The sequence below is a fragment of the Leptodactylus fuscus genome, chromosome 8 (assembly GCF_031893055.1).
Source record: "Leptodactylus fuscus isolate aLepFus1 chromosome 8, aLepFus1.hap2, whole genome shotgun sequence".
Taxonomy (NCBI): Eukaryota; Metazoa; Chordata; class Amphibia; order Anura; family Leptodactylidae; genus Leptodactylus; species Leptodactylus fuscus.
In genome coordinates, this window is record NC_134272.1 from 41,211,603 (window position 1) to 41,226,468 (window position 14,866).

General features: G+C 41.1%; 1 protein-coding gene across 1 annotated transcript in view; it reads right to left on the reverse strand.

Annotated features, from left to right (window-relative positions):
* STAT1 (signal transducer and activator of transcription 1) overlaps positions 1-14,866 on the reverse strand; it is a 275,050-nt gene that overhangs the window by 155,289 nt on the left and 104,895 nt on the right. Inside the window, exons 13-14 of the mRNA XM_075285132.1 lie at positions 5,420-5,513; positions 4,206-4,247 (exon numbers count right to left, since the gene is read on the reverse strand). Of these exons, the coding sequence (XP_075141233.1) occupies positions 4,206-4,247; positions 5,420-5,513 (136 nt within the window). The remainder of the gene's footprint in view (positions 1-4,205; positions 4,248-5,419; positions 5,514-14,866) is intronic.

The window sequence follows — 14,866 nt, forward strand, 5'->3', positions numbered from 1 at the left end:
CCCTCCCAAATGTTTTTCGTTGTTAAGAAAATAAATTGGCTTCACCGCTGAAATATTGATCATTTAATGAACACAGAAAGGTCAGATTTTGGCAAGACAAAAGTTTTGTCGCACACAAAGTAATGTGAAAATCAAACAAATAATTCAGTTCAAATACAAAGATGTGTTTCATAACATTGGTGAATGAAGTTGTTGTGCTATTAGAGCCATATTTAATACTAGCTGGTGATTGTAGAAGTGGGTAAATACAGGCGCGGGTAAGGTTTTAGTAGTGTGTAAAAGGTATGTGATATGAAATGTAACTTTGTATTTTGTTTTTGCTGTAATTCTGAGAATACGTGAGACTTTTGTGTTGAATGTAATTTGTATTTCAGCTGCTATATGGTGTTGTGAGAAACTGTACATAGTGTGTTGGGACAGAGGTATTTCAGGTTAATATACTTCGATATACGACATTGTATGATTTGTTATTTTCCGCCAGTACATGTAACTTTTGGGCACAGGATACTCTTGAGCAAGCAACATAAAGTTGTCCATGTGAGAAGCATGGTGTGGCCAAATGTATTCCTGCTCCTTTCAGCATTTGCCCTTGGGATTTATTAATGGTCATTGTAAAAGCCAACTTAAAGGGAAATTGTAGTCGTTTGAATTGAAATGGGAAATTATTTGGTATAATTGGAATGCGTGGGATTAACACACTGTCACCTTTAGCTGCTCCTGTAAGAATAGTGGCTTCAATGATATTTGTTCCTAGTTGTGTGACACGTAGCCTCATGCCATTACACAATCGGGGTGCATCGAGATTATGCATGAGTAGAACAGGAACGCCAATATTGAGTTCTAGATTATGTGAAGTTACGCAAGGTAATTCTAAGGTGGGCAGTAAGGCAGACTGGTGACATTATTATCGACCGTTACGTGTCCGTGGTGTGTTGAAAGGGTGCATCGGAGTATACAGGCCAGAAGTAGTCCCAATGCAAACATGCTATCGGAACTTACCAGTGTCGTTGGCGCGGAGACCTAGGGAAGGTGGACGGAACATGAAGACGAAACAGCAGTGAGGTGAGAGTGCCGTCGGGGGGTGTGGCGGGCTGGAGAGAGTAGTTCGGGTGCTGTGGCCTACGGTGAAGGCGCAAAATGGTGGCGTGCTGGAAAAACATTCAGTAGGTGGATAAGATGCGCATGCTCCTGACAACACAGTGGAGTGGCTGGGTGGGCGGTGTCGCGGATCGTCAGAGCGATGGGGGACAGCAAACATGGCTGCTCCGGAGGGTTAAATAGGTAGCCTTCTGGAGTATCGTTAAGGTGAGGGTGAAAGTGGTAAAGTATATGTAAATGTAATTGTGTGGGGTTAAGGGCTAGACTGTAGAGGGTAATATGAATTATGTGGCTTGCTATGGTCCAAAGTGTGTGAGATTGCAGAGATGGTGATGTGAGTTTGGGTTTTGTCGGGGTCCTGGGAAAAACGTATGTGCGCTATTGTGACAAAAAATAGCCTATTGCGCAATCCAGTGTAGTACCTATGTTTGTGGAAAATTTCAGCCAAATCGGTGGAGCGGGACCCACAAACATCCAAACTCACAAACTTTCCCATTTATAATATTAATAGGAAGGATTTTGTGTGACTTCCATGAGATCGAAGGACTGCATCCATGCGTTTCGACAATGATTCATACAATTTATTGATGAAGTCAATAGCAAAGAATGCAGTCTTACATGCCTCCCAGAGTTGTCTTCCAAGCTTCCTCTTTCATCCTACCCCAAACATGCTCAATGATGTTCATGTCTGGTGACTGGGCTGGCCAGTCCTGGAGCACCTTCAGCTTCTTTGCCTTGAGGAACTTTAATGTAGAGATGGATGTATGAGATGGAGCACCATCCTGCAGCAAAATTTGACCCCTTTTATGATTGGGAATGTAAGAAGAAACTAATACATCTTGAAATTTTAGGCTATTGATATTGCCTTCCACCTTGCAAATGTTTTGCACACCCTCATACTGAATGTAACTCCAGACCATGATCTTACACCCAGAAAACAGTTAAATTTGGTGGTGGAATCTTGGATCCATACGGGCTCCAGTAGGTCTCCTGCAGTATTTGCGGTGGCTGTGGTGTAATTCAACTAAATATTCATTTGAGAAATCCACATTCTGCCACTTTTCCAGCGTCCATCCGTTTAGCAGGCTGTGGGCCTTTAATTGCCTTTTGTTTAGTGATGGCTTCTGGACACTAATTCGACCATGGAGGCCATTTCGAGCAGAATCCTACAAATTGTTCTAGTTGACACAGGGACTTGAGGTGACCAGGCCTGCTGGAGCTCTGCTGCAGTGGAAGAGGGGATGGTGTTGATTTTCTAACCAACAAACGTTCCTCCTGAGAAGTTGTCTTGAGGGATCTGATGGACCTGGGCTTGCCAAAAACATCTCCAGTCTGGTCAAATCTTTTTTTTTTTTTTTTAATTCTTTGTACCTGACGCTGAGACACATTAAAGGTGCCAGCCACCTCTGCAGTGGATCTGGTCTTCAGCCTCTTGATAATCAAAGCTTTTGTCACAGAGTTGATTTTAGGCATGTTTTCATAGGTGAAATTGCAGTTCAAGTGAAGATCTGGGGTGCTGGAGTTCTTTTTATACACACCCACTAATTAACCGGTCAATTAGTGAGCACAGGTGAGCCTGTAAACAAGGATTGGGCGCATTATATAACAAGGCGACAAAACTTTTGTCTTGCCAAAATCTGACCTTTCTCTGTTCATTAAATGATCAATATTTCACCACTGAAGCCAATTTATTTTCTTAATAAAAAACACATTTGGGAGGGTTTCAGCTTTCATATCAGTCATTTCTTAAACCAATGAATGTATTTAAAGTTAGTTTATAAGCTCCACAACATGGATAAGCGACAGAACTTTTATCAGGGACTGTACACACCTTGTCCTTTTATAGGGGGTTAGGTGCAAATATATGCTACTACTGCATTTTTTTTCAAAAATTTTTTGCGTTTGTCACAAAGTTACATGAAGGTGGACATGGCTATTGATAACCCACGGAGACATATGTAATCTTCAGGTTGTCTACTTTCAAAAAATATATAGGGTTTAGGGGTTCACTTTCTTTCCCTGGTGTGTAATCCCTACATTTTATAGGTTGATACTTTTTTAACATTTCAAAGGAGATTTTTGTTCATTACAGTTGCATAAAGGTGCCTGTTCGCATATAGTACCAAGTGGCATTCTGACAATGGTGCAGGTGTCCACTTTAAGAAAATATATAGGTGGGGTGGGGTGTTGGATGATTTTTTAATGTTGCTATTTAGGTTTGATTTGTCCATCTCAAAACTGAAAATTGCTCTGGCTACAGGAGTGCAAAATTTCCGGGGGACCTTTGACAGTGAATGGGTTAAAGGGGTTTTATGGGATAAAACAATACTTTTACCCTAAGCTAAACACCCTCCTCCTGCCTAACTTCTAGCTAACTTACTTTATAAAAAATCACCAATACTACACCCCGCCATCATTCTTACTTGTCTTCCTGTCTGGACCTACTGGACATGGAAAATTACTTCTTTCAGAGGGCTGGCTCCTCCATTCCTCTGACGACCTGCCACACTTGCACAATGGAGCCAGGCTACGGCTTTATTGTGCAGACGCTGGAAAACAGTGACACATAGAAGGATGGGATCAACTGTGCCCAGAAGATCCAGACAGGAATGATGGGGTGGGCTGAGTTAGTTAGTGAGGAAGACCTAGTAGTGGGCGGGCAAGCTAGGAAAACAAGGAGGGGGTGTGAGGGAGAGCCAGCTGTGAGAGGAGGATGTAGTGTGAGTCAGCTATGAGTGAAGAGCAATGCATCATAGTAGCTGTAGGATAAACGAACGTGAAGCTACAAATGTAAACAAATGCAAAGGATGCCAGGAGCTCCCAGAGAAACCCAGAAATGACTCAAAATACTGCTAAAGGTAAATGGGTTCACTTGTTAACCCATGAATAGTATTAACTAACCGTTAAAAAAAAAAAAAAAAAATCCCTGGAAAACCCCATTAAGTAGTTTAAAAGAAACCTAAATAGATATTCTTCAATAAGATATATTACAAAGTTTCTTCCATTCACTTTTTCTATTAATTTATGAAAGTGGTTTTATAATTAAAGGTAAACTTTAAAAGCAACACTGTTTTTTAAACTAAGGAAAAACAAATCATATTCATTACCTCATTTGTTCGGCATCCTGCATTCTTCTGTTCCTTTAATTGCTAATAAAAAATATATAAGAATAGTTAAATAAAATGTCACAGCAAATATTTCAAACTATTTATTATTTGAATTAATTATTATTATCAATGATCTCAATCGAGAGAGACTATACCTGATAATAATCCCAGCGTCATTGCAAAACAAAGGCCTCTTGGAAGGTCGAGCATGATGCTAAAGGGAGCAGCCATTATTGGGTTATTTCACTGGAATTCTGTCTTCCTAACTACATCAGGGAAGACAGGCTTGCACATTCCAGTGAGCGCCCTCTATTGGTTTGAAACACTGAGGCAGCAGCTGACTCCTAATTACATCATGGAAGACAGATTTGCATATTCTTCCCATGGTCCCTTGCAAAGTGGAGTGCTAAAGGCTTAAAGGGGTTGTCCCATCACAAGGATTCTATCTATACTGCTTGTTAATGTGGATGTAAGACTTTTCCTAAATACATTGCTTCAGCAAAACTGCTTTACTTGTCCACTATCTTACTTTATTCATTTTTTTTTACACATCCCTTGACATATCTGGTCATAAGTCAAGTGATGTATCTGCCTGCTCTCAGGGGGGAGGGAGGAAGGGCTAAGTGCACGGGAGCGAGCCTGTGTTTCTAGCTATTCCTGTGTCTATACCATCTGACCTAGCTTCCTGTTAGCAGATAGAGGAGAGGAGCTGCTTTCATTTCTTCTGTTCTCTGGCAGTCTCTGTATGTAACACAGAATGGAGTTGCTGCTGCCTGTACTTCATAGTCCAATATGGGTGGACGGAGTTACACGCGAATTTGGGGGCGGGACTAAACGGCAGGTTGCATGTGAAACCCCGCCCACCAAATGATGCAAGAAACCAGGAAGAAAGAAGATCTTACAGCAGTAAAGACTGGTGAGTAGTATGCGACGTGGGAATACCCTTTTAATAAGTCTCCACACACCTATATGGTGGTCTCTCCCCAAGGAGTGACAATATCCCCTTAACATTGCATAGCCACTAAGAGAAACAGCATGCAAAGTAAAAAGTGTTCAGGTGAATGAGTGCTGCTATCCCTTTCGATAAAGGAAGGTGTCACACCCTCATTAAACAGGATAAGTCATCAATAAAAAAAAAAGAACTGCACAATCGCTTTAACTGTAGATAATATAAAATTTAAATAGTAAACTTTCTAGATTACAAGTTACCTTACCAAATGCCTAAATTCTGCTGCTAAGCATCCATTTGTTGATTCCTCCATGTTCATTACTTTAGTGTGTGTACCCAAAATATTGAATTTCCGGAACCTTAAAATGCAATAACAAAGGAAAAAAAAATTTATTAAAATATGAAACAAATTTTACCACAAATATAGTAACTGTAAATTTAGGTTATATGTACATACTGTAGTTATTAGTTAAAAACTGTAATGTGATTTGTACTGCACTATATCCAAAAAAAACTCCACATGCATTCACATTCACTCGTTAGTACAGTTGAAAAAAAAAGCTTATGCCCATTAAGTCTAACTAACGAGGGAAATTACAAACAGTTTAAAGGGGGGGTGGCAAAGATGCCAAACGTTTTGGATACTGCTGATCTATCCACAGGTCAGATTATCAGTATTTGATCCAGCTGTTGAAAGCTGTATACAATGTACTGTATATGGCTAGTACAAATTCTCCTACTATTGAAGTCAATGGGTGTAGAGTTGCAGTTCCCACTGCTACAACTACAGTGTATGGCTCTAGTTAACTACAGCTCCACTTCTATTCGCTTCAAATGAAGTAGAGCTGCTACTAGCCGTATACACTGTATATAGTCTCCAGCAGCTGGATCAGCTAAATAGCATGAGCCAGACATTATCGATTACATACTGATTACCTATCCTGAACTCACTGAAAAGGAATATGAAGGAAAAAATTATAATAAAACATAACCTTTATTCATACCACATAAAAAAGGGGCTAAAGTACCCACACTCTATGCAACATGCCAAATGACAATCAATCAATTGTAGATAAAAAAGGTAGGGCATTTGTGAGTCTGTTTACGTGTGGGTAATTGGAAGACAAGTGTGTGTGTGGGCGGGGGAGTGAACCAAATAATCTCTCTACTCTCTTTCCTTAATTTCTCACTTAACCTGTTACCATATCTTATACCCTACGCAGTATATAGCAAAATCCTCAAACATAAATGGGGTACTAGCATGGGGGCGGTAAAGGGCCCAGAGAAAAAAGGGGAGTGTTGAAGCACTTTAGGGGGGGGGGGGGGGGAGGTGGGACAGCCAATGGCTGATTTGTGTTTTTCAAATATTTTAAACTAAAATCAAAATCTACCTACTACACATTGATTATTTTGTTCACATTCGTTCCCCATTTGATTGTATAAAATAAATAATTTTTCAAGACTTCTGTAGGTAGCCCGAAAATTGACTTCTGCAGTCATCAAAAACAATAAACATGTCTGATATTAGTAAAAATAATGACTATATTCAGCTGTCTAGCTTCATATATAATAATAAAATGTCATAGAAAAATAATGTCATTATACAGTACGGTAAGAGTCGAGCTATTAAACTTAAAAGTGTGTTTGCTTTCTAGATTTACGATTATACTGTAAGTCACTTTCTTCAAAAAGTCTACAAAAGTAATCTCCCATCATGTTTTCGTTGTACTATCCTTGGTAGCAACGTTCAAAATCCATTATATCTTGATAAAAGCGTTGTCTTGTACCTCAGAGAATGCCCCCATATTCTCCTTTAACTCGTCGAGGTGGGCATCAAGAATATGAACTTTAAGAGACATTCTCCAGCCCAGTCTAGATGTCAGTAGCCCAGCATTGGACTTTGTGAGTCCCATATCTCGCATTAAGTCATTGAGATCCTTTTGATTGGGGGTAGTATCTCTCCATTTCTCCCCTACTGACACTATAGACTGGATAAGTTACATCTTGTTCAAAATCTGATGTGCCACTTTCTTCTGATGATGGCTGATTTCTTTCAGGAGGTGCAAGTATGGGGAGCTCAGTGAAGTGTGGTACTGGAGCAACAATTGATGATGGGATATCAAGATACACCACTGGAGGAGCATTCTTGCCATTTCGATGTTTGGAAGGATTGACCATCCAAAAGTACCAGTTAGTTGAGTGGTCAATAGGCTCTCATCAAATTCTTGGAATAGCAAACTTCATAGATCTTCTTTCCCCTCAGAACCATCCCTCAAATGTTCTTTTGCAGTATTCACAATTGTAGTGAGGTGCCCAGGGATTATCCTGGCCTCAACCTGTACTCCGAAGTATACCTTGTAGGCTTCACACATCCTGACTGATGTTCTCATTGAATATTTGTTGGCTCGTGTCTTGATGAATTCGTCACATATGTAGCAAAACGAATCAGTAGAATGCTTACAGCCTCTTGAAACGAACTCTGCATCTAAACTACACATTATATTTCTCAGTCCTATTCAGTTGCTGCACTTGCTCTAACACTATATCGCTATCCACTACAGTGCCTTGCGAAAGTATTAGGCCCACTTGAACTTTTCAACCTTTTGCCACATTTCAGCCTTCAAACATAAAGATATCAAATTTTTATTTTTATTGGGAAGAATTAATAAGTGGGACACAATTGTGAAGTGAAAAAAAAATATTGGATATTTTAAACTTTTTTAACAAATAAGAAACTGAAAAATTGAGTGTGCAAAATTATTCCGCCCCCTTGCGTTAATACTTTATAGCACCAACTTTTGCTGCAATTACAGCTGCAAGTCGCTTGGGGTATGTCTCTATCAGTTTTGCACATCGAGAGACTGAAATTCTGTCCCATTCCTCCTTGCAAAACAGCTCGAGCTCAGTAAGGTTGGATGGAGAGCATTTGTGAACAGCAGTTTTCAGCTCTTTTTACAGATTCTCGATTGGATTCAGCTCTGGACTCTGACTTGTCCATTCTATCACTTGGATACGTTTATTTGTAAACCATTCCATTGTAGATTTCGCTTTATGTTTTTGATCATTGTCTTGTTTGAAGATAAATCTCCGTCCTAGTCTCAGGTCTTTTGCAGACTCCAACAGGTTTTCTTACAGAATGGTCCTGAATTTGGCTCCATCCATCTTCCCATCAATTTTAACCATCTTCCCTGTCCCTGCTGAAGAAAAGCAGGCCCACACCATGCTGCTGCCACCATGATGTTTGACAGTGGGGATGGTGTGTTCAGGGCGATGAGCTGCGTTGCTTTTACGCCAAACATATCGTTTTGCATTGTGGCCAAAAAGTTTGATTTTGGTTTCATCTGACCAGAGCACCTTCTTCCACATGTTTGGTGTGTCTCCCAGGTGGCTTGTGGCAAACTTTAAACTAGACTTTTTATGGATATCTTTGAGAAATGGCTTTTTTCTTTCCACTCTTCCATAAAGGCCAGATTTGTGCATTATATGACTGATTGTTGTCCTATGGACAGACTCTCCCACCTCAGCTGTAGAGCTCTCCAGAGTGATCATGGGAGTCTTGGCTGCATCTCTGATCAGTCTTCTCCTTGTTTGAGATGAAAGTTTAGAGGGACGGTGGGGTCTTGGTAGATTTGCAGTGGTCTGATACTCCTTCCATTTCAATATGATTGCTTGCACAGTGCTCCTTGGGATGTTTAAAGCTTGGGAAATCATTTTGTATCCAAATCCAGCTTTAGACTTCTCCACAACAGTATCTTGGACCTGCCTGGTGTGTTCCTTGGTCTTCATGATGCTCTCTGTGCTTTAAACAGAACCCTGACACTATCACAAAGTAGGTGCATTTATACGGAGACTTCATTACACACAGGTGGATTCTATTTATCATCATAAGTCATTTAGGACAACACTGGATCATTCAGAGATCCTCACTGAACTTCTGGAGTGAGTTTGCTACACTAAAAGAAAAGGGGTCGAATAATATTGCACGCCCCACTTTTTGGTTTTTTATTTGTTATTTGTTTATATGGTAAACAGGCAGACGTCTAGAATAATCTACGGACGCCAAGACATGGCTAGAATGATGTAGACTTTCGAAGTTTTCAGAACAGTCTAGAATATGTAAGTTTGAAGTCAGAAATAGGATAAGACTCATATGGCACACTAAAATTAAGGTAATGATTGCAGTTGTGATTTTTAAGATGTGGTAAAGTTAAAAATTGGGGGGGGGAGGGGCGCTAGAAAATAATTGATTCTCAAAGTTGGCGATAGACAAAATAAGTTTGAAAAACTCTAGCTTAGAGTGTGGCTACATTAGTCCCTTTTTATATCGTATGAGTAAAGGTTACATTTCATAATTTTTTTTTTCATATTCCTTCTCAGTGAATTCCTCTATTGGATGGGATAATTCCATTTTGATTTAGTTTGATGACCTATCCTGAGGATAGGTAATCCGTAGCCAACACGCATGGGGTTTTAGACAACTCCTTTAAATACCAAGCCAATATCCCTGGTTCAGGACCAAACACATTTGGAGTTTTTTTTTTCATAGATGCAGATTTCTAGGCAGTAACCATTTTTCATTTGACTTATTCAACTGATTTTTAAGTCTTTTTTCAATGACACATAGGGAATTATTTTTGTAATTTTTATTTTTGCAAGTACTAATAAAAGACTTTTTAAAATAGGTTTCCCTCTCTGTTACAGTACTTTTTATTTTGGATTATGTTGTTGGCGGTGGGGCTAGAACTTGTGAGGCAGGCATGGTATTGGTGTATTATTAAATTATTTTACTTTAAGATTTATTTTTTACTTCTATGTTTATTTATTTTCCTTACATTGTCATAATAGATCTTTGGGAACTTTTTTTTTTTTGAGAGGAGGCTGATTTCCCCTGTAACTGGGGCTGATACATTTAGCCCCAGTTACATGAGGAATACAGCCTCCTACCCATAACTGCTGAACTGATCTGGTTCCTCTAGGATCCAGCAGCTCTAACAGTTTCTGATTCCTGGTGGATCACTTGATCACGCAGTACTGCATTATTAAGTGCTGTGTATACAGTGAGCGGGAATGCAGAGACGGTAATAAACTATCCCTGCCTTCTGTAGAGGGTTTCAGGCTGTAGATACTGGCTGCCAGCTCCCCAGTTCTGCAGCTGCTAGCACTGCAAGGACGTATGGGTACATTCCTGCAGAGTTAAGAGTGGACTGGCACAACATATATAGTCTATGGGTGGTCTGGAACTGGTTAAGGCAGGAGTGAAGGAAACAGGTTTTAGAAAATAACAATTACATAAGTATATTTCGATTTTTGATTACCGGTAATATTTTACCCACATATGTATATATATATATATATATATATATATATATATATATATATATTATTTATTATATTATTATATATTTATATATTTATATATTTATTATTATTATTATATATTATTTATTATTTATATATATTTTATTTATTTTTTTTGCAGGAGGACCCAGCTTCACACGGGTATATTACATTTTTTGTTTGTGTAGTGGCCCCATATGAATTGTTCAATTGTACACTGGTTTATTTTGTATGTTGTTTGTGTGTGTCCATAAGCATCACGTGATCATGTGTATCTTATTTTGGATATCAGTAAAAAAAAACTGTGATCAGTTGTTATAGATACCTGGAGTAAAGCTGTGTGTATGTGACCTTGTGTAACATTGTCATCCACAGTGCCCTGCTTCTTTAAAGCTGACATACAGTAGTGTAAAAAAAGTGGCTGTGTTGCTATGGAAACCTAGAGTAAAACTCTAATGTGTGCAGAGCCGTCTATCTAATCCTCCAACGTATGGTACTGTGTGCAGAGGCACGTATCTAATCCTCCCTGTGTAGTATTGTGTGAAGAGGTGCGTATCTAATCCTCCAGTGTGTGGAACTGTGTGCAGATGTGCGTATTTAATCCTCTCCTATGTAGTACTGTATATAAACACACGTATCTAATCCTCTGACGTGTGGAACTGTGTGAAGATGTGCGTATCTAATTCTCCAGCGTGTGGTACTGTTTGAAGAAATGCATATGAAATCCTCTGGCGTGTGATACCGTGTGCAGAGGCACGTATCTAATCCTCCTCCGTGTGGCATTGTGTGCAGTGGCGTGTATCTAATCCTCCGGTGTGTGGAATTGTGTGAAGACGCGCATATCTAATCCTCTGTTGTGTTGTACTGTGTGCAGATGCGCATATCTAATCCTTCCTCATGTAGTACTGTGTGTAGACACGAGTATCTAATCCTTGTTGGTGTGGTACTGTGTGCAGATGCACATATCTAATCTTCCCCCGTGTGGTATTGTGTGAAGAGGCGCTTATGTAATCCTCTGGCAAATGAAAATGTATGCAGATGTGCATATCTAATCCTCTGGCATGTGGTACTGTGTGCTGAGGCATGTATCTAATCCTGCCCCGTGTGGTACTGTGTGAAGACGCAGGTATCTAATCTTCACCTATGTGGTATTGTGTGCATTGGCGCGTATCTAATCCTCCAGCATGTGGTATTGTGTGGAGAGGCACGTATCTAAATCTCTGGCGTTTGGTACTGTGTGCAGAGGCACGTATCTAATCCTTCCCGTGTGGTATTGTGTGCAGTGGCGGGTATCTAATCCTCCGGTGTGTGGTATTGTGTGAAGTCGCATGTATCCAATCCCCCAGCGGGTGGTAATGTGAGCAGATGAGCATATCTAATCCTCTGGCGTGTGGAAATGTGTGCAGATGCATGTATCCAATCCCCCAGTGTGTGGTACTGTGTGCAGACTCGCGTATATAATGTTACGGCATGTTATACTGTGTGCAGATGTGTATTTCTAATCCTTTGGCGTGTGGAACTGTGTACAGATGTGCATACCCAATACTCTAGTGTGTGGTACTGTGTGCAGATGCACGTATCTAATCCTCCCCCGTGTGGTACTGTGTGTAGACCCGCGTATCTAATCTTCTGGTGATGGTACTATGTGAAGACATACATATCTAATCCTCCGGCGTGTTGAACTGTATGCAGATGTGCGTATCTAATCCTCCCCTGTGTGGTATTGTGTGAAGAGGTGCGTATCTAATCCTCCCCTGTGTGGTACTTTGTGCAGACACACGTATCTAATCCTTCAGCGTGTGGAACTGTGTGCAGACGCGCATATCGATTCCTCGGTCGTGTGGTAATGTTTGCAGATGCGCGTATCTAATCCTCCCTGGTGTGGTATTGTGTGAAGAGGCGCGTATCTAATCCTACGGCGTGTGAAACTGTGTGTAGACACACGTATATAATCCTACAGCATGTGGTACTGTGTGAAGACATGCGTATCTAATCCTCCGGCGTGCTGAACTGTGTGCAGATGTGTGTATCTAATCCTCCCGTGTGGTCTTGTGTAAAGAGGAGCGCATCTAATCCTCCCCGTGTGGTACTTTGTGCAGACACACGTATCTAATCCTTCAGCGTGTGCAACTCTGTGCAAATGCGCATAGCTAATCCTACGGTGTGTGGTACTGTGTGCAGACATGCGTATATAATCCTCTGGTGTGTGGAACTGTGTGCAAATGCGCGTATCAAATCCTCCGCCGTGTGAGACTGTGTGCAGACACGCGTATCTAACGCTACGGCATGTGGTACTGTGTGCAGACGCGTGTATCTAATCCTCTGGCGTGTGGTACTGTGTGTAGACACGCGAATGTAATCCGTCCCAGTGTGGTACTGTGTGCTGAGATGCGTATCTAATTCTCCAGTGTGTGGTACTATGTGCAGAGGCATGTATTTAATCCTCCAAAGTGTGGTACTGTGTGCAGACGCACGTATGTAATCCTCCCCAGTGTGGTATTGTGTGAAGAGGCGCGTATCTAATTCTACGGCGTGTGGAACTGTGTAAACACGCGTATCTAATCCTGTGGCATGTGGTACTTTGTGCAGACGCGTGTATCTAATCCTATGCCATGTACAACTGTGTGAATACGCTTGTATCTAATCCTCTGGCCTGTGAAAATGTGTGCAGACGTGCGTATCTAATCCTATGGCATGTATTACTGTGTGAAGACATGCGTATCTAATCCTCCGGCGTGTTGAACTGTGTGCACACACGCATATTGAATCCTCCCGTGTGGTATTGTGTGAAGAGGCACGTATCTAATCCTACGGCTTGTGGAACTGTGTGTGTAGATGTGTGTATCTAATCCTATGGCATGTGGTACTGAGTACAGACGCGTGTATCTAATCCTATGGCGTGTACAACTGTGTGCAGACGCGTGTATTTAATCCTCTGGCGTGTGGAAATGTCTGCAGACGCGTGTATCTAATCCTACGGCATGTGATACTGTGTGCAGACACATGCGCATCTAATCCTCTGGTGTGTGGAACTGTGTGCAGATGCGCGTATCCAATCCTCTGGCATGTGGTATTGTGTGCAGACGAGTGTTTCTAATCCTATGGAGTGTAGAACTGTGTGCAGACATGCGTATCTAATCCACTGGCATGTGGTACTGTGTGTGGACACATGTATCTAATCGTCCACAGTGTGGAACTGTGTGCTGAGACATGTATAAAATTCTCTGGCGTGTGGTACTGTGTGCAGAGGCATGTATCTAATCCTCCAAAGTGTGGTACTGTGTGCAGACGTACGTTTGTATTCCTCCCCTGTGTGGTATTGTGTGAAGAGGCGCGTATCTAATCCTATGGCGTGTGGAACTGTGTAAAAGCACTTATCTAATCCTGTGGCGTGTACAAATATGTGCAGACGTGAGCATCTAATCCTACGGCATGTGGTACTGTGAGAAGACAAGCATATCTAATCCTCCGGCGTGTTGAACTGTGTGCAGATGTGCGTATCTAATCCTCACCTGTGTGGTATTGTGTGAAGAGGTGCGTATCTAATCCTCCACCGTGTGGTACTTTGTGCAGACAGATGTATCTAATACTTCAGCGTGTGGAACTGTGTGCATACGTGCCTATCTAATCCTATGGCGTGTGGAACTGTGTGCAGATGCGTGTATCCAATCCTCTGGCATGTGGTACTGTGTGCAAACGCATGTATCCAATCCCCCGGCGTGTGGTACTGTGTGCAGACGCGTGTATCTAATCCTTCGGCATGTGGAACTGTGTGCAGACGTACGTATCTAATCCTCTGGCGTGTGATAATGTGTGCTGATCTGTGTATCTAATCCTCTGATGCGTGTATCTCAGTTTGGATATCAGTGTTGGATTGTGCATGTGTATTGCAGTTGGAATACGAGTGAAAGACTTGCAGGTCTGTATTGGCTAAGGGGGGGGGGGGGGGGCATTGGAGTTGGAGTCTCTTCTTAAACCTTCCCAGATACTGGAAGTATCTCTGTACCAAATTTGGTGAAGATCGGTCCAGACGTTTGGTCGCGCATAAAGAACACAGACAAGAATTCATTTTCATAAGATATATATATATATTGACAGAAATATTGCAATTACATACATAATGATGCTATATTGCAATAAGTGAGGATGTGGAGCTGGAATGAATGTCACCAACTCTAGCTTCAGAATAATATTAAATTATTTTAAATTATAGTATACAGTTATTGATGGTGTATAATAATATGGTATCCCAGACAAATTTTAAGAGGCAAATGCGATCGATCATTCATTCTGCTTACTTCCAGTGGACAAAAATCAATTCATGGTCATGTGATATGGCACACAGGTGCAAGGCTTGTTGCCAGGTAGATGTCTG